The sequence below is a fragment of the Saccopteryx leptura genome, chromosome 4 (genome assembly GCF_036850995.1).
Source record: "Saccopteryx leptura isolate mSacLep1 chromosome 4, mSacLep1_pri_phased_curated, whole genome shotgun sequence".
Lineage (NCBI taxonomy): Eukaryota > Metazoa > Chordata > Mammalia > Chiroptera > Emballonuridae > Saccopteryx > Saccopteryx leptura.
Genome location: NC_089506.1, coordinates 135,450,495 through 135,471,108, shown reverse-complemented (window position 1 = coordinate 135,471,108; position 20,614 = coordinate 135,450,495). Strand labels below are relative to the sequence as shown.

Below are 20,614 nucleotides of genomic sequence, written 5' to 3'. Positions count from 1 at the left end.
GTATCTGTGAAAACCACAAATAATTAAGGCCATTAAAGGGAGGATAAGATTAATCCAATTAATTAATGTAATCAATACAGGGACACAACAGAACTTGAGGATGATGCATCCTTATAACTGAACTCACATAACGAGCTCAAACAAATCACAATCTCCCTGATTCTGTTTTTCCTTCTGTCAAATGTCAAGAATTGAAATTGAGCAATGTTTTCTAAATTGGATATGTTTCAGATTTAGAGTTCTAAATATAGAGTCCAAGGGTCCATCTCATCATACCAATTATGACAGAACCTCCAGAGCAGGTGTCTCCAACTGCGGCCCCTGGGGCCACTTATCCGCCCCCCCGCCGCACTTCTGGAAGGGGCACCTCTTTCACTGGTGGTCAGTGAGAGGAGAACTGTATGTGGCGGCCCTCCAATGGTCTGAGGGACAGTGAACTGGCCCCCTGTGTGAAAAGTTTGGGGACCCCTGCTCCAGAGAATCTGCACTCAGGGGACCTGCCTGGGATCTGCGCTTAAAACCCAACCAGACCAAACCTTTAGATGAGTAGGAGGCATTAAATTCATACAACCACTTCCCATAAAAAAAAATGGAGTGAGATATTTCCTGCTGGCTATGACCTGGCCACAGGAGCTAAGTAAACCACAGAGACAATTCATAAGGTAACATTTCTGATGACAATAAAATTCATTGAGTTTTTAGTGCTGGTATATACTTCCAAGTAGAGATACACACTAATTCGAGATGTTTTCTTTCTGTCCAGAAGGATACGTGTTTTTGTTTATTTGCTTGTTTTTTATTGTATTTTTCCGAAGTTAGAAGTGGGGAGGCAGTCAGACTCCCGCATGTGCCAAACCAGGATCCACGCAGCATGCCCACTAGGGAGTGATGCTCTGCCATCTGGGGCATTGCTCTGTTGTGGCTGAAGCCATTCCAGCACCTGAGGCGGAGGAGGAGGCCATGGGGCCATCCTCAGTGCCCGGGCCAACTTTGCTCCAGTGGAGCCTTGGCTGCGGAAGAGGAAGAGAGAGACAGAGAGAAAGGAGAGGGGGAAGGGTGGAGAAGCAGATGGGCACTTCTCCTATGTGCCCTGACCAGGAATCGAACCCAGGACTTCCACACGCTAGGCCAACACTCTACTGATGAGCCAACCGGCCAGGGCCAGTATATGTGTTTTTAACAGAATACAAATATTCCATACTAGGTGCCTCAATCAATATTTGCTGAATTAAACTAAATTGGGCAAACATACCTGTTGCACACAGAGAAGCAAACATTTAAAATAATTTAAGTATTTGAATGCCTGTTACCTTCCAATTTTCTCTCCAAATAAACAGACTGGTGCCATTTAAGTACACAATATTTCTGAAGCTAGTGCCACAGAGTTTAGATGCGTAGCTTGGCATGAAAATTATTAACCAGAGACCACTTAATGTAAAAACCCCTTTTAACCAAAATTCAACTGACACAAATAGAAATAAATTATGCTGGGAGAAGCCAATTGTTTTGCTTTTTTTAAAAACCAGACTTAATAACTCATTGCTTTTCTAAAACTTAATTACTGAGTCTAAAAAGTGAAATGAGGTTTAAGTTTGCATTTATCAGGACAATAAAAAATAGATCTTTTTCCAGTGATATATTCAAAGATGCTAATGATGCTTAGAAACGTATCTAGAAACACTTCACTATTGAGTACATATATCATAATACACTGATCTAAATATGTCAATTACAGCCAAATGGGCATGTCTGCCAAAATTCTACTCTTAAAAAAATGTTTCTTATTTACGAAAAGGTTCATATGAGGTTACAACATTCAGGGGGGAAAAGATTCCTAAAGTTCTCTGTTTACAATTTTTCACACATTTATTTAGGCTTCTTACAGCACAATGCACAGCACATAGTAGGCATTCAATGAATACATATGAATATGTGAATTTAAACCTAGTGTTGTAAATGTCCAATTAATAATACAAAAATAATCAATTTAAAAATAACGTTTGGAGCCAATTTTTAAGCATATAAAATGTCTTTTAATTTTTTTCCATGGGGCACAAAAGGATTTGAAGTGATTTAGAACAACAATATGTTTATAATGGAAGAATTATAATACAAAACTAGGATTTCAAACCACACAGTAGATTCTCAATTTTAAGACAGCAATTTTAGCATGAACTTTTAAAATGCTAATTTTGGGGTTTCATGCTGGAGATCTGAATTCAATGGGTCTGTGATGGGACTTACAAAGTAGCATTTTAACAAGCATCTCTGCTTGTGATACAGCTGTTCTAAGAATCATGCTAGACACATATTCCCATTTAAGAAGAGAAGGGAAAAACTACCACAAATTTACTTCTACATCTGAGCCTTGAATTTAGCTTTTGCCTTCTTGGCAGTCAAGACAAAAAGAAATTAAGTGCAAGCAGTCCTTGGTGATAACAGGAGGCCTGGTGGTTTGTCAGGGAAGGCCAATAAACTATTCTAAATCTCTCTGTAAACAGACACAGCATACACATGTAGAGAAAAATATTGCTTAGCACAGGGGTCGGGAATCTTTTTGGCTGAGAGAGCCATGAATGCCACATATTTTAAAATGTAATTCCGTGAGAGCCATACAACAACCCATGTATTGTACGTTAGGCATTATCCAATAAAAATTTGGTGTTGTCCCGGAGGACAGCTGTGATTGGCTCCAGCCACCCGCAACCATGAACATGAGTGGTAGGAAATGAATGGATTGTAATACATGAGAATGTTTTATATTTTTAACATTATTATTTTTTTAATTAAAGATTTGTCTGCGAGCCAGATGCAGCCATCAAAAGAGCCACATCTGGCTCGCAAGCCATAGGTTCCCGACCCCTGCCTTAGCATTAGCAAAAAGTGAGTATCAGATGACACTTCATGTAAAAAATAAAATAAAAATGTCACTATAAGAAATTTTGGAGAAAATATAAAAACATCATCAAATGGGTATTTCTTACTCTAATTTTAAAACATAAGGACAAACTTTTACACATTGCTGGTGGGATTCTAAATTGGTCCAGTCTCTTTGAAGAGCATGAAAGATGTACATTTCTTATACTTCATAGTCCTGTGCCTAGATAAAGCCTAGATCAAGAACACTCATTTATATGCACTAGCAGATGTGTATAAGACAAGTATCAAGACTGTACTTGCAACAAATATGAATCATTTTAAATATCAATCAAGGAAAATAAACAATGGTATATGCATACAATGAAATATCATCATTAGAGAAAAATGAATGGGCTAGAATTATACGTATCCATATAGATGACTGTCATAAATATAACACTGCAGGGAAAAAAGTCACTTGTAGAACTTGTAGAGGGATACAGTGTAATATGGTACATAAAGTTAACATACCAAATAGTTTCATGTACTGTTTCAAAAACATACCTACATAGTAAAAATATAGAGAAATTCATGGGATGAAAACAGAGTCAAAAAGGGCAGTTACAATGGGATGGAGAGGAACAGGATTAAGGAGGATTGAAGGTTCAATTGTATTGGCAATACTTAATTTCTTTAGTAGGGTGGCAACTAAATGGATGGGAGATTGTTATGTCTGAAATATTTCATAATAAATAAATGAAAAAATGAGGGCATAATATTAAACCATACCCTAGTAAAGATCCCAGGGCTATAACTGAATGTGGTCCGCATAGCCTCCTTTCCAATGATAACAGGAAGAGAGGATGAGGGTGAGGGAATGGACAGGGAACAGGGCCCTTATAGAGCAGTGCATCCCAGATGGAGCTCTCAGAGACCAAGGAATCTATGCATATCAGAGACATGGCAGCCATTGAAAAGTGCAAGATGAATCTGTATGAACTAACAGAGAAATGTCCCACAAATATTAGGAAATAAAATCAAGCAACGTAATACTAATGCTTAGTATAATACCATTTTAAAAAGAGAAAGTTTATGTATACCTGAAAATTAATAAAAAGTAATACAAAGAATCATTAAAAGTTGTTGAACTGAAGACAAGATGGCGCTGGAGTAGGCGGACGTAGCAACATCCACCTCCCAGAAGCAAAGTGGATTACAAAATAATTTCAGGAACTATCATCTGGAAAAACCAACTTTGGACTAAACTAAGAGGGCTCTTCAACCAAGGAACAATGAAGAAGCCACACCGAGACTGGTAGGAAAAGTGGAAACGTGGAGAGGGCTTCCCAGCTCCCCGGAGCAAACGGCAGCCGGGAGAGGCTCGCGTGGTGGGAAGTGAGTTTAGCAGAGAGGGGAGGGTCCTGAGTCCCAGGAACAAAGCCCCAGCCTGCAGCCCCAGAGCCTAGAAGAGGCGTAAGGACAGTATCTAGCTGGAAACATGTCAGGATACTGTTTGTGAGAAAGAGTCTGATTTCTCAGACCCAGGATTCTTCTTAAAGGGACCGCACAGAACACCTCTCTCACAACCACTCACTCGGGGCTTCGGGGAACGGGGAGAGAGGAGAGGACCAGAGCAGCAGGAAGAGAGTGTAATCTAGGAGGCACAGGGAGAAACATTTAGGGAGACAGCCACCCTAACCCCTGGGACAAGTCACTCGCCAAACCTGAAGTGAATATTTCCCCCAGAAACAGCAATACCAGCAAAGGGAAGCAAGACACCAGCCAAACAAGCTCTCCCGCGGCGCTCAGAGCAGAGTTCCTTAGAAGGAGGGAGCTATCGGGTCTACAGTAGTGAGTGTTAGGGTCTGAGCTGCAGCGCCCCCACCCACATGGCTGAGGGCTTGCCGGCGTGGTTCTGTATGCAGGGGTGGAAGCCGGCTGGTCGCCACTGAGGCTCACAAATAAAAAGCTTTACAGACAAAAAAACCTCAAGGAATTCACTATAACCAAAACAAGGCTGCAAGAAATGCTATGAGACCTTTTGTAAACAGATCAAAGGAGAAAAAGAATATAGCAAAAGAGGAATACAGTTTTAAAGAATAAAATGGCAATAAACAATTACATATCAATAATAACCTTAAATGTAAATGGATTAAATGATCCAATCAAAAGACATATGGTAGCTGCATGGTTAAGAAAACAGGACCCATACATATGCAGTCTACAAGAGACACACTGTAAATCAAAAGATGCACATAGACTGAAGATAAATGGATGGAAAAAAATATTTCACACAAATGGAAATGAAGAAAAAGCTGGGATAGCAATACTTATATCAGACAAAATGGACTTTAAACAAAGACTATAGTTAGAGATAAAGAAGGTCACTACATAATGATAAAGGGAGGAATCCAAAAGGAAGATATAACCATTATAAATATCTATGCACCTAATATAGGAGCACCCAAATATATAAAGCAGACTTTGATGGATTTAAAGGGCGAGATCAACAGCAATACTATAATAGTAGGGGATTTCAATACCCCACTAACATCATTAGATAGATCCTCAAGAAAGAAAATTAACAAAGAAACAGCTGCCTGACCTGTGGTGGCGTGGTGGATAAAGCGTGGACCTGGAAATGCTGAGGTTATCGGTTCCAAACCCTGGGCTTGCCTGGTAAAGGCACATATGGGAGTTGATGCTTCCAGCTCCTCCCTTCTGTCTCTCTCTCTCTGTCTCTCTCTTTCTCTCTGTCTCTCTCTCTCCCTCTCTCTCTCTCCTTTCTAAAATGAATAAATAAAATAAAATAAATTTTTTAAAAATTAAAAAAAACAAAGAAACAGCAGACTTAAAAGACATACTAGATCAACTCGATTTAATAGATATCTTCAGAACCTTTCACCCGAAAGCAGCAGAATATACATTCTTTTCAAGTGCTCATGGTATATTCTCTAGAATAGACCACATGTTAGGGCACAAAAGTGGTCTCAACAAATTTAAGAAGATTGAAATCATATCAAGCACTTTCTCTGATCACAATGGCATGAAACTAGAAATCAACCACAACAGAAAAACTGAAAAATGCTCAAACACTTGGAAACTAAATAGCATGTTATTAAATAACGAATGGGTAAACAATGAGATCAAAGAAGAAATTAAAAAATCCCTAGAAACAAACGATAACGAGCATACATCAATTCAAAATTTATGGGACACAGCAAAAGCAGTCCTGAGAGGGAAGTTTATAGCATTACAGGCATATCTCAAGAAGTTAGAAAAAGCTCAAATAAACAACTTGACCCTACATCTAAAAGAACTAGAAAAAGAACAGCAAGTAAAGCCAGAGCTAGTAGAAGGAAGTAAATAATAAAGATCAGAGCAGAAATAAATGACATAGAGGCTAAAGAAACAATACAGAGGATCAATGAAACCAGGAGCTGGTTCTTTGAAAAGGTAAACAAGATTGATGACCCTTTAACCAGACTCACCAAGAAAAAAAGAGAGAGGACTCAAATAAATAAAAGTAGAAATGAGAGTGGAGAAGTAACAACTGACACAACAGAAATACAAAATATTGTAAGAAAATACTATGAAGAACTGTACCCCCAAAAAGTAGACAATCTAGATGAAATGGACAAATTCCTTGAAACATATAATCTTCCAAAAATTAATCTGGAAGAATCAGAAAACCTAAACAGACCAATTACAACTCATGAGATTGAAACAGTTATCAAAAAACTCCCAAAAAATAAAAGTCCTGGGCCTGATGGCTTCACAAATGAATTCTACCAAATATTCAAAGAAGAACTAACTCCTATCCTTCTCAAGCTGTTTCAAAAAATTCAAGAGGAAGGAAGACTTCCAAGCTCCTTTTATGAGGCAAGCATAATTCTGATTCCAAAACCAGGCAAAGACAACCTAAAAAAAGAAAATTATAGGCCAATATCCCTGATAAATTTAGATGCAAAAATCCTCAACAAAATATTAGCAAACCGGATCCAGCAATATATGAAAAAAAATCATACACCATGATCAAGTGGGATTTATTCTTGGGAGGCAAGGCTGGTTCAATATTCGCAAATCAATCAATGTGATTCATCACATAAACAAAAGGAAGGAGAAAAACCACATGATAATTTCAATAGATGCAGAAAAAGCATTTGATCAAATCCAGCGCCTATTCATGAGCAAAACTCTCAGCCAAGTGGGAATACAGGGAACATACCTCAACATGATAAAGGCCATCTATGACAAACCCACAGCCAAATCATACTCAATGGGCAAAAATTAAAAGCAATCCCCTTAAGATCAGGAACAAGGCAGAGGTGCCCCCTTTCACCACTCTTATTCAACATAGTTCTGGAAGTCCTAGCCACAGCAATCAGACAGGAAAAAGAAATAAAAGGCATCTAAATTGGAAAAGAAGAAGTAAAACTATCATTATTTGCAGATGATATGATATTGTATATAGAAAACCCTAAAGTCACAGTCAAAAAACTACTAGACCTGATAAATGAATTCAGCAAGGTGGCAGGATATAAAATCAATACTCAGAAATCAGAGGCATTTTTATACACTAACAATGAACCGTCAGAAAGAGAAATTAAGGAATCAATCCCCTTTACCATTGCAACCAAAAAAATAAAGTACCTATGAATAAATTTAACAGGGAGATTAAAGACTTGTACTCAGAAAATTATAAAACATTGATAAAAGAAATCAGGGAAGATACAAACAAGTGGCAGCATATACCGTGCTCATGGTTAGGAAGAATAAACATCATTAAAATGTCTATTTTACCCAAAGCAATTCATAAATTCAATGCAATACCGATTAAAATATCAATGACTTACTTCAAAGATATAGAACACATATTCCAAAAATTTATACGGAACCAAAACAGAACACTAATAGCCTCAGGAATCTTGAAAAGGAAGAATAAAGCAGGAGGTATTACACTTCCGGATATCAAGTTATATTATAAGGCCATTGTACTCAAAACAGCCTGGTACTGGCATACGAACAGGCATACAGATCAATGGTACAGAACTGAGAACTCAGAAATAAACCCACATTTTTATGGACAACTGATATTTGACAAAGGAGGTAAGAGCATACATTGGAGTAAAGACAGCCTCTTCAACAAATGGTGTTGGCAAAATTGGACAGCTACCTGCAAAAAAATGAAACTAGACCACCAACTTACACCATTCACAAAAATAAACTCAAAAGGGATAAAAGACTTAAATGTAAGCCGTAAAACCATAAGCATCTTAGAAGAAAACATAGGCAGTAAACTCTCTGACATCTCTCGCAGCAATATATTTGCCGATTTGTCTCCATAGGCAAGTGAAATAAAAGACAGGATAAACAAATGGGACTTTATCAAACTAAAAAGCTTCTGCACAGCTAAAGACAATAAGAACAGAATAAAAAGACAAACTACACAATGGGAGAACATATTTGACAATGCATCTGATAAGGGGTTAATAACCAAAATTTATAAAGAACTTGTAAAACTTAATACCAGGAAGACCAACAATCCAATCCAAAAATGGGCAAAAGAAATGAATAGACACTTCTCCAAAGAGGACACACAGATGGTAATAGGCATATGAATAAATGCTCAACATCACTAATCATTAGAGAAACGCAAATTAAATCCACAATGAGATATCACCTCACACCAGTCAGAATGGCGCTCATCAACAAAACAACACAGAATAAGTGCTGGCGAGGATGTGGAGAAAAGGGAACCCTCCTGCACTGCTGGTGGGAATGCAGACTGGTGCAGCCTCTGTGGAAAACAGTATGAAGATTCCTCAAGAAATTAAAAATCAAACTGCCTTTTGACCCAGCTATCCCACTGTTAGGAATGTACCCCTAGAACACTATAGCACTGTTTCAAAAGGAGAAATGCACCCCCATGTTTATGGAAGAATTGTTCACAATAGCGAAGATCTGGAAACAGCCCAAGTGTCCGTCAGAGGATGAGTGGATTAAAAAGCTTTGGTACATATATACTATGGAATACTACTCAGCCATAAGAAATGATGACGTCGGATCTTTTACAACAACATGGATGGACCTTGATAACATTATACTGAGTGAAATAAGTAAATCAGAAAAAACTAAGAACTATATGATTTCATACATAGGTGGAACATAAAAATGAGACTCAGAGACATGGACAACAGTGTTGGGCTTACAGGGTGGGGGGAGGAGAGGGAGGGCGTTGGGGGAGGGGAGGGGCACAAAGAAAACCAGTTAGAAGGTGACGGAAGACAATTTTATCAATGTCACCCCATTAAAATTAATAAAAAAAAAAAGTTGTTGAACTGGGGAGAAGGTGAACATTTCACTTTCTACCCCACTATTCTGTTAAGTGGTTTTCATAATAAGCAGCTATTACTTTTATAATTAAACAACTGAGCTCTGCAGCAAGGGCTAAGGGAAATGCTTCTGAACCTTGCCTACAGTGAACACTTGTAAAACTCAACTTCCAGGGACTGCCCCAGGGTAACTTAGAACTTATTGATACATAGAATTCAGGCATCAATATTTTTTAAAAGTGCTATAAGAAAAAGTTCAATGTTCATTAAAGGTTAAGAATCGTTGTCTCACATATGCAAATGGCAATGTTTTTGTCTTAAAAATTGAAAACAACCATCTTGTAAAATGGTCTAGAGAGAAAGCTATCAATTCCTAAAGGAGAGAGAATTAGGCTGAATTTAAAACTTCTTGGAATAGCAAAGTCTGATATGCTGAAGTACTTGGAAAGGTTTAAAACTTAGAACCCCAAATTCTATGCTACTGTGTAAGAAAGAGAAATTTGCCCTGGAAAAAAAAGTACTCTGAGATAGTGACCATATAAGCATATCACTAGGCTCTTATTTAATCCTCTCATTTTAACTGATACTGCCCTTAATAAGTTTGGGTGATGGGTAGAAGGGGAGATTGTATTTTTGTAATATATTTATTTCAGACTTAAATAATATTCATAGGGAAAAGAAAAGTCACCATAATCTGATATTCTTCATGATACTTTGGAATACAGCCTTCTATTTAGATGTTTTCTCTGTATATATTTACATATGTAATTTTAATACAAAAGTGAAATCATACAGAATGCCAGGCTTTGTAACCAGATCTTTTTCATGCACTGTAACAAGAACATTCTTTCACTATCTCTAGATGGGCCCACCAGTAACTGAATGTATTCCCAAGGAGTTGAATAAACTGATGTGTTAGAAAGAGTTAATTCAGAATGAATACTACTATAGTGAAACAATGGATTTGCTGTTGGCAAGGTTTAAAGCTTAGTTCTTCTTTTCCATAGTGATTAGTAACCAGTCTAGCTCCTTAAGGATGTTCCTGGTGCATGAGATAAAGGTATGTCATCATGCCATCAGCAGAGAGGAAAAAACTCATGTTTTATGTGAGCACATTCCTTATCAGCCACTTACTTAGTAACAAGAGGAATGGTACCAGCAATGCTCAAGTCACTTAATACCATTGTGGTTTCTACTGTGATGAGGAAATATAATGGCCATCTTATCATGTAACAGCCTTATTGCTGTGCCACATGTTACAAATTAAGATTACTTCTGAAATCAGATCCTCCTGCCAAATTTCGCAGTGATCACCTAAATCTAATGCCTTAATCTTCATCTCTAGTTCTTCATCTATCTTGTCTCATTCATTGAAGTTGCAATGCTGGTCAATTCTCGCCCTATAACCTCTCTCGTCTGTCCATCATCCACTTCCATTTCCATCAAACTAATAAAGATGTTCATGATCTCCCCAGGAGTGACTACATTACATCCCCCCTTCTTAGAGTCTATCTTTCACAATGCTGGCAGATTAATTCTCCTGAAACCTAAACTATACTCTGATCACATCACTTTCCCACTCACAAGACTTTAAGGACTCTCCACTGTCTATGGGATTAACATCTACTTGCCCAATCTTGACTGAAGGGTCAATTCATTCAATAGCCCTGTCCTTGAGTGTCTGTTATGTGTAGACAAAGCAAAGCTTTAGGTTAAAAGAAGGAAGAGAAATGTACAAAGCAGGAAACTCATCTTCTGGGAACAGACACACAATAGCAGAAGTAACATGTACACAAATAACTATAAAACTAATGGTGGTAAGAGTGTTAAAAGAGGAAAAACACATGTAAGATGGAAGTACAGAGAGGAGAGAAATTAATTGTGGCTATGGGACTCAAGGAAGACTTCATGAAGAAGGAGGCATCTGAGTGAAATCTTGAACAATAGGTGATATTTTAACAGGAAAAAAAACAAAACCCAGCAGAGGGCATTTCAGGGAGGAAAGGCCAAGGAAACTGCACTCACTGAAAACAACACAAGCAGCCGCCTACCTCAAACCTTCTTGTTTAAGAGAAAAGTTAACCTTCATTTTCTTTCCTATTAGTTGTACCTAAAAAGTTTTCTAACTGGTAATCTCACTAAGAAGATTCTCTTTTGACTTACATTACCCAAGATTGTTTTTAATCTTTATTTTCTATTTTTCTCTTCATTAAATTTCTGTTACTTGTCCTAATAATGGAACCAAAATAAAGTACTGTACCTAGTGTTTTTTTCTTACAAAATAGAAAAGCCCTGGTTGGTGGCGCAGTGGAAAGGGCATCATCCCAGGGGGCTGAGGTCATAAATTTGAGCCTTGATCAGGGCTCAATCCCATAGCCACTGGCTGAAGCCCAAAGTCACCGGTACAACCCCCACTGAGGCATGTATGAGAAGCAACCAATGGGTGCACAACTATGTGGAACACGTTGATGCTTCTCTCTCTCTCCTCCACCTCTCGCTCTCTCCCTTCCTCTCTCTGAAAAAGGAGAGAGAGAGAAAGAGAGAGAGAGAAAGAAAGACTAAGAGAGTCTTTAAATTTCTCATGTAGAATTAATTTACAAATATATGGAGATCAAAATAGCATTTGTTTGGTGATACAGCATCAAGAAACTTAGGCTGCTTTGCTTTGTTCCTCTCTTAACTATACACTATGGACTATATTCACTACTTTATAAAACCGTAATGTAAGAAGTATAAATAATATTTTAAGAATAACCAAATGTCAAACCACTATGCTATATACCTGAAATTAAAATAGTATTGAATGTCAACTGTAATTGAAAAATAAATTTTAAATAATAATACTGTGTTAAGTTTGAAGTGGCAGATTACTAGAATTAGTAGGGTGATAATATTGTAGAGGATAAAAATGTCAAATAACTATATTGTACACCTGAAAGAAGTATAATTAATATAATATTGTATACCAACTATACTTAATTTTTTTTTATTTTAAGCAAAAAAGCCCTGATAAATCTACAGAAATAGATTAAACTATGAATTCTAGTTAGTGAGACCAGGATATTTCACCCATATTCCTAATAAGCCATGAATACAGGTTTATATAGTAAGGGTATGCAATGTTCTTAGTGTAAAAAGAATATGAGAAGTTATCTTGGGCCAGAACCTGTTTCAGTCTGTGCTCAGCTCCCACCTACAAAGCAGGAAGAAGGCAGCTTCCAGACTGTTCTTGGCTGCAAAGAACCTGGCAGCCAAGTCTCCAATCTCCACCTCTGCTTCAGGCGGAGCAGATCTGCTTTCATCTGTTTAAATGCCAATCTGCTACATGAGATTTCTTTAAAGTAAGAACTCAGTAACTAAAAATAATGTGAAAACTACTGGACAAAACGATCTCCTACATGTCTCCTAGTATTAAGATCCATGATGAAATAACTTCTTCAAGTTCCTCAGTTCCAACTATTTTAAGAGCATATCTACTCATCTAAATATGTACATAAAAAGAAAATTCGTGTAGCAATGTGGGCTTGACTTATTTCAGAAATGTATTTAAATAGAAGAAGTGCTTTTACCTTGTGAAAATGCCATCCACAATTCCAACCGTCGCCTCCTCTGCAGGAACGAAGGAGCCCACCTGAGCCATGATGGTTATCAGTGCAACTTGTTTCATGTAGGAGCTCTTTCCACCCATGTTCGGTCCAGTAATTATCATCACTCTCTCTGAGTCCCCCTAGAAAATTAAAAAGTAATTTCACTATTGTACCAGAGGGGCTCTTATGTAATATTTACAATTGATTCCACAAAAGGGAAAGCATTAGGCAAAAGATTGCTCTGTGTTATTTAAATATTCACCAATTAAGCATCAGAAAGGGAAAGAGGGCCTCTTTGTCTTCAACCTGACCTGTGCTAGTGCAGAAAAGTGAATTCTTAGCAGCACACATTGTTGTTTCTAGGCATAAAAAGGGAAGAACAAGAAATAACCTAAAGCAGATAACTACTATGGCTTTCTCATTAAATATTCATTAATTGGCTTCTATGTGTGTTTTTTTATATTGCCTACATTTAAAACCTATGAAGCTCTATTTGTCTACCTTAAAACTACAGGTATTATATGTCCATCTGCCCAAAGCCCTAATTTGGATTGACATAACTAAGTATATATTTTGAACATTTAAATAAAGTGAAATAATTTATTTAAATTGGCCAAAATGACACAAGAAATAAAAAATATGAATAATCCTATATCTATTAATAAAATGAAATCTGTAATTAAAAGCCCTTCCACAAGATAAACTCTAAATCCAGATACCTTCCCAACTGAATTCTTCCGAACACATAAGAATGAAATAGCACCAATCTTACAAAAACTCTTCTAGGGAACTTTTCCCAAATCATTGCAGAAGGCCAACATCATCTTGATGTACACTACAAGGAAGAAAAATTACAGGCCCATTTTATCCATAAGTATGTATGTGAAACTTCTTAATAAAATATCAGTAAACCAATCTAAGGATATATAAACCACTTAGAGTTTTTAAGATCTATAAGGTTGGTTTACTATTCAATAGCCAATCAATAATTCACCACATTACTAGAATAAGGAAATTATATAATGATCCCTAATGGTACAGAGAAAGCATCTGATAAAATTCCATTTTCATTCATTAAAAAATACAGGAAAAGGCCCTGGCCGGTTAGCTCAGCGGTAGAGCGTCGGCCTGGTGTGCGGGGGGACCCAGGTTCGATTCCCGGCCAGGGCACATAGGAGAAGCGCCCATTTGCTTCTCCATCCCCTCCCCCTCTTTCCTCTCTGTCTCTCTCTTCCCCTCCCGCAGCCAAGGCTCCACTGGAGCAAGGATGGCCCAGGCGCTGGGGATGGCTCCTTGGCCTCTGCCCCAGGTGCTAGAGTGGCTCTGGTTGCGGCAGAGCGACGCAGCGGAGGGGCAGAGCATTGCCCCCTGGTGGCAGAGCGTCGCCCCTGGTGGGCGTGCCGGGTGGATCCCGGTCGGGCGCATGCGGGAGTCTGTCTGACTGTCTCTCCCCGTTTCCAGCTTCAGAAAAATACAAAATAAAATAAATTAAAAAAAAAAATACAGGAAAAAAGTAATGAAACTATCATTATTCCTATATGTCATGATTGAGTTCCCAGAAGATCTAAAGAAACCTATAAAATTTATTAGGCTCGCCTGACCAGGCGGTGGCGCAGTGGATAAAGCGTCGGACTGGGATGCTGAGGACCCAGGTTCGAGAACCCGATGTTGCCAGCTTGAGCATAGGCTCATCTGGTTTGAGCAAAAGCTCACCAGCTTAAGCCCAAGGTCGCTGGCTCAAGCAAGGAGTTACTTGGTCTGCTGAAGGCCCTTGAGAAAGCAATCAATGAACAACTAAGGTATTGCAAGGCGCAACAAAAAACTAATGATTGATGCTTCTCATCTCTCCGTTCCTGTCTGTCTGTCCCTGTCTATCCCTCCGACTCTGTCTCTGTAAAAAAAAAAAAAAAAAAAAAAAAAAAAAAATTAGACTCAATAAATAAATTTAGCAAGATCTTTTGGTATAAAAGTCAACTTAATTTTTTTGCTTAATCCCTTCACCTTTTTCACCCAGCCTTCAACCCCTTCCCTCTGAGCTGTCAGTCTCTTCTCTGTATCTATGAGTCTGCTTCTACATTCCTTGTTTGTTTAATTTGTTCATCGGATTCCACATATAAGTGAAATCATAAGGTATTTGTCTTCTTCTGACTGGCTTATCCCACTTAGCATAACAACATCCAGGTCCATCCATGCTGTCACAAAAAGTAAGATTTCCTTCTTTTTTATGACTGAGTAGTATTCCATAATATAAATGTACCATATCTTTTTTATCCACTTATCTACTGATGGCCATTTGGGCTGCTTCTAAATCTTGGCTATTGTTAATAATGCTACAACAAACATGGATGTGCATATATTCTTTCGAATTAGTATTCTGGGATTCTTTGAATATATTCCAAGAAATGGAATTTCTGGGTCACAGACAAAGATAACAGTGTGCGGACCACGGGAGAGAAAGGGGAGTGCAGGGCATCAGAAGAGGGTACGAGGGACAGGTGTGATGAAGGGAGACTTGACTTAGGGTGGGGAACACAGAATTCAATATATAGATGGTGTGTTGGTGAACTGTGCACCTGAAACCTGTATCTTTTTATTAACCAATGTCACTCCAATAAATTCAGTTAAAAATATTTAAGCTGGGAAGTAAAAACAAAAAGTCAACTTTATGTCTACATTTTAGCTACAACTGAAAAATTTTAAATGTTAATTATATGGGTTACCACAATATCAAAAGAAATCAAATACTTAGAAATAAATCTAACAAAATAATCAAAACTTTATATAGAAAACTACAAAACATTATTGAAAGAAATTTTAAAAAGACTGAATTAAACACAAAAGAATATACCATGTTCATAGACTAGAAGGTTCACTACTGCAATGTTATAATAATTTTGTGTACCTCCGGCACAAAGATAAAAACAGAGCAGGGTCCAGAAACAGACTAATGTGTATACAGTTTTTAAATTTATGACAAAGATGCCTGACCTGTGGTGGCGCAGTGGATAAAGCGTCGACCTGGAAATGCTGAGGTCGCTGGTTCGAAACCCTGGGCTGCCTGGTCAAGGCACATATGGGAGTTGATGCTTCCAGCCCCTCCCCCCTTCTCTCTCTCTGTCTCTCCTCTCTCTCTCTCTCTCTCTCTCTGTCTCTCCCTCTCCTCTCTTAAAAAAAATGTTTTAAATTTATGACAAAGATGACACTGCAGCACAGTGGATAAAAGATAGTATTTTCAATAACTGGTGCTAGGTAAAAAAGATATCCATACAGATAAATAAAATAATCTTGGTTTTGTAACTTATACTCTAAAGAAAAGTCAATTCCAGGTGGATTATACGTTTGAAAGACAAGAAAAAAATAATGAGGTTATTAGACAAATAACAAATGAGCATGAGGTAGGCAAAGATTTCCTAAACAGATCATAAATCACAATTAACTATAAAGAAAAAAATTGCCAAATTAGAGTATATTAAAATTTAAAACACCCATTCATAAATGCTGCCATTAAAAAATGAAAAGCTGGAAAAAAAAAAAAAAAAAAAAAAGAAAAGCTGAAATGCACAAGACCTGGTTATTATACTTTTCTACACTGAACCCAGTATATACAAAGAACTCCCATAAAACCCTAGAAAATGGTCAAAAAAATTTAAAGAACATGATTAAAGAAAATACATAAATAACCAATAATCATATAAAAAGATGTTCGAATTCAGATCTTTAAGAAAACACCAATCAAATCATAAAGAGACATATATTACTTCACAGGTAAAAAACAGGTAAAGTTGAAAACCCCATCAATATGAAGCTTTGGCAAAGATAGAACAACTGGTACTCTTATATAATGTTACTGGGGAAGTACATTGTACACTATTTTAGAAAACTGGCAGAATCTACTAAAGCTGAAAATAAACAGAGCTGAACAATTCTGCTCCCAGGTATATTTCCAACAGAAATATTTAGGATGTATACCAAAAAGAGCATGTAAACATATTTGATTAATACTCTTCTAATAACTCTGCTAAAATAAGCCACCAAGCACAAAATTAAAAGGCATAAAACGAAAGCGTATTCCTACATATTCATTACCAAAACAGTGGAAAAATGGACAAAGGACATAGATAAGATAGTTATAGAGAAAGAAACACAAAAGGCCAAAAAAAAAATACTAATGGGGGAAAAATTGAAATCAGTAGTGTTTTTCAAAGAACCTACAAGCGATTCCTAATATTCATTTGAAAGAACGAAGTAAAATATTTTGAAGGCACATTCAATAATCAAAATGTTTAACAGTCGGTTTATGCAGCATGTTGGCAAGAATATGGAGAGAGCATTTTGAAAAGGTCTAGTAAAGTTAATGATTCCATACACTGGTCCATAACATCCAGTAAGTCCCCTTTTAGGAAACTACCCTAGAAAAATATACAAGTGCTCAAAAGGTATTTATACAATTGATCACTCTAGTACTGTTTGTATTCATAACAGACAAAAAAATCTAACTATCATTAGGAAAATAAATAGATCTACTTTGTCCAATTACAAATTATTTACAATGCAGAATACCATAAAATAGGTTCAGTGTGACATATTGATGTACCTTTTAAAAAGACACAAAAATTATACATTGTTAAGATACATATATACTATATATCAAATAAAATAAAAACCATTGATAATGGCCCTGGCCAGTGGCTCACTGAATAAAGGATCGTCTCCAATGCATCAAGGTCATGGGTTTGATCCCCAGTCAGGGCACACAGGAGAAGTAATCAATGAGTAAACTAAATGGAACAACTAAATGAAACAACAAGTTGATGCTTCTCTCCTTTCCTATCTCTCTCTCTCTCTCTTTCATATCAATGGAAAATTTTTTTTTAAAAACCATTCATAACCATAATAAATAATGTCAGGATAATGACTACCAATGAGGATAGGAGCTGAAGAGGGAAGAAAAGCTATGGCAGTTAATTAAATAACTTCAAATATATCTGTAATATTTTATTTACTTTTAAAAAACCTAGTTAATATGACAAAATGTCAATCTCTATAATATTTGAGTGAAGGGTAAATAGATATTTGTTATACTGTTTTCTATACTTTTTCATTTGTGTGAAACATTAGGTAGTTTAAAATTACTTATCTGAATTACCTTAAGATTTCATTATTTCATGGCGAACCATCATGAACAACCAAATATCAACTCAAGGAGAGACTTTCCTGACCACCGACTCTACTTAAACCTCTCTGCCCTGGCAGTCCCTATCACATCAGCCTTTTATTTCCTTTATACTTTTCAATCCCTCTCTGAAATGTCCTTAATTTTCTTGCCTACTTGTTTATTACCAACCTCACTGGTAGAATGTAAATGCCCATGAGTGCAGGCTTGCCTCCATCAACCAGAACTTACATTCCGAAAGTCATTTGCATCTCAGTAGAAACTAGTCAGGAATACCTGACTCCTTTCCCCTACAGCAGGGGTCCCCAAACTACCACCGGCGGGCCGCATGCGGCCCCCTGAGGCCATTTATCTGGCCCCGCCCCACTTCAGGAAGGGGCACCTCTTTCATTGGTGGTCAATGAGAGGAGCATAGTTCCCATTGAAATACTGGTCAGTTTGTTGATTTAAATTTACTTGTTCTTTATTTTAAATATTGTATTTGTTCCTGTTTTGTTTTTTTACTTTAAAATAAGGTATGTGCAGTGTGCATAGGGATTTGGTCATAGTTTTTTTTTTTTATAGTCCGGCCCTTTAACGGTCTGAGGGACAGTGAACTGGCCCCCTGTATAAAAAGTTTGGGGACCCCTGCCCTACAGTTTCCAAGATGACACAGTAAGGAAAGAAATGATCAATTAAAGTTCACATATCTAATGTTTATCTATCTTTTAGCAAAAGTAATAACGTATTTGAGGCACCACACATCAAAACATCTCAGATATTTTAAAAATGACATTAAATTTATATGTAAGACCAGTTAAGATGAGTAAGTGTTCCAACAAAATAGCCTGAAAATGAAAGTTGGCAAACAAACAAGACAACAAAACAGCCTCTCGACCCACTCTGACTGAGCCTACTGAGGTCACTGGGAACGGCCTGACCTAGGCTGTGCCCAAGACTGAGCTAGGCACAGTGCAGGGAGGCGCACAGAGCGAGTTCTCAGGAACCACAAATGCCTGGATAAAAGACAGTAAAGAAAATCTGAAGCACTGTGCTAAGGGGACTGTTTCCAGATGGCACTCACTGCCTTGAAGAACCTTTGGAGAGGCTAGAAAGTTCTCTCTTTAAAGTTTTTACCTTAGTATTGGGAATGTCTGTCTGAATAGCATTAGTCAGTAAGATCTTAGTATTTATTGTATATCAAGAGTCAAAACACTGCATTTAATCCAGTAAGTTTTGAGATAACTAATCAACTTCTATATTCAATGTCACCTTCTGTGGGAGAAAAAAAAAGCGGAAATGCAAACATAAAAGGTAAAATTTTATGTGTCATAAGAAAAACCACAGAAAACAAGGGCCAGGTATTGTGCTAATGACTTTATGCACACCATTTAGTACTCACAACAGTCTCACAGGGTAATGCCAGTGCTACTGTATTACTAGTGTTACTGTCTTCCCATCCCGCAGGGGAGACACGGCTTGGAGAAGCTAAGTCCCTTGCTTAGTAACGCAGAGCTATTCAGTAGCAGAACTGGGATGATAAGCGAAGATCATTCTCTGACAGATGTTTCAAAGAGGATCCCTGCTCAGTGATGTGGAATTATAGCCATTGCTAAATAAGAGAAGAGCTGCCCTAGTTCACAGTCCACCCCAGGTCCAACACTGGGTACACTAGAATGACAGTGGTCAGATCCCTGAAGTCAGGAGACGCATAGTAAAGAAAAACAAATTGTTACACGTTAATTTCCAACACCAGGGGGCCAGCTAATTTTCTGAAAAAAATACTTTCTCCCTTGACAGATGCAGATATTGACATCTCTCTTTAAAAAAGATTCATGGCAAAACTATTTTTATAGTAACTGCAGACTATTGAAAAAGTTTGGCAGTTTCAAGTATGTTATTCCCTGAAGTGTCAATCAATGGCAGGTTACAGTAAGAGACACTCTAGTGAAAGCCTCCTCCAGACAAACTCTCAGCCAAATCCTATACTTTTAACTGAGGCGAACTTCAAACACTAGGGGGAGAGTGAGGCTGTATGCGGAAATGTGGAGGTAAGGATTCAAGTACTTCTCCGCCATGATGCTGCCCAATTTCCAACCCACCGAGAGCTAGCTGTTACTTGGCCCAACTCCCTCATTTTATCGATGAAGAAACCAAGGCCTGTCGAGTATGGTGGCCAACCCAAGAAGACAGTGAAACACGTGTGGACCAGGAGTTGAATTTAAATTAAATATTATCATTAGGCACTGTCTTGACTACTACACCTGAGTACCAAAGAGTGGTACATGACAAAAATTTAAAAAACAGAACACGAAAGTGCTAGAATAGAAAGAGATTATTTCTGGCCAGAGTGATGGTGAAGACTCTAAAGGGGCAGTTGGACATGTGGGGTCTTGAAGGGTAAGTAAGAGTTCAACCAATGGAGATGAGTAAGGGCCAGGAAGAGAGAAGAGTAACACTGTGGGAAGAGACACACAGGTCAGAACACTTTAAAAAGTATCATTCAAATGCCTTTCTTTTCTTCACTGCTTCAGAAGTAGGAAGAAAGGGTCACCAGAGGACAAAAGTGACACAATACAATGTCCAAATGCCATTAATATTTCCTTTAATTTTTAACAATATGATGCAATGATCATACTATCATTGCACATTTATAACACATTTATAACAAATCACATTTA

The 20,614-nt window shown here is 37.5% G+C and overlaps 1 protein-coding gene across 3 annotated transcripts in view; it reads right to left on the bottom strand.

Annotated features, from left to right (window-relative positions):
- Positions 1–20,614, bottom strand: part of MSH3 (mutS homolog 3) — a 209,971-nt gene that overhangs the window by 24,704 nt on the left and 164,653 nt on the right. For all 3 annotated transcript variants that reach the window (XM_066381757.1, XM_066381758.1, XM_066381759.1), the window contains one exon: positions 12,764–12,921. In XM_066381757.1, coding sequence (XP_066237854.1) covers positions 12,764–12,921 — 158 coding nt within the window. The remainder of the gene's footprint in view (positions 1–12,763; positions 12,922–20,614) is intronic.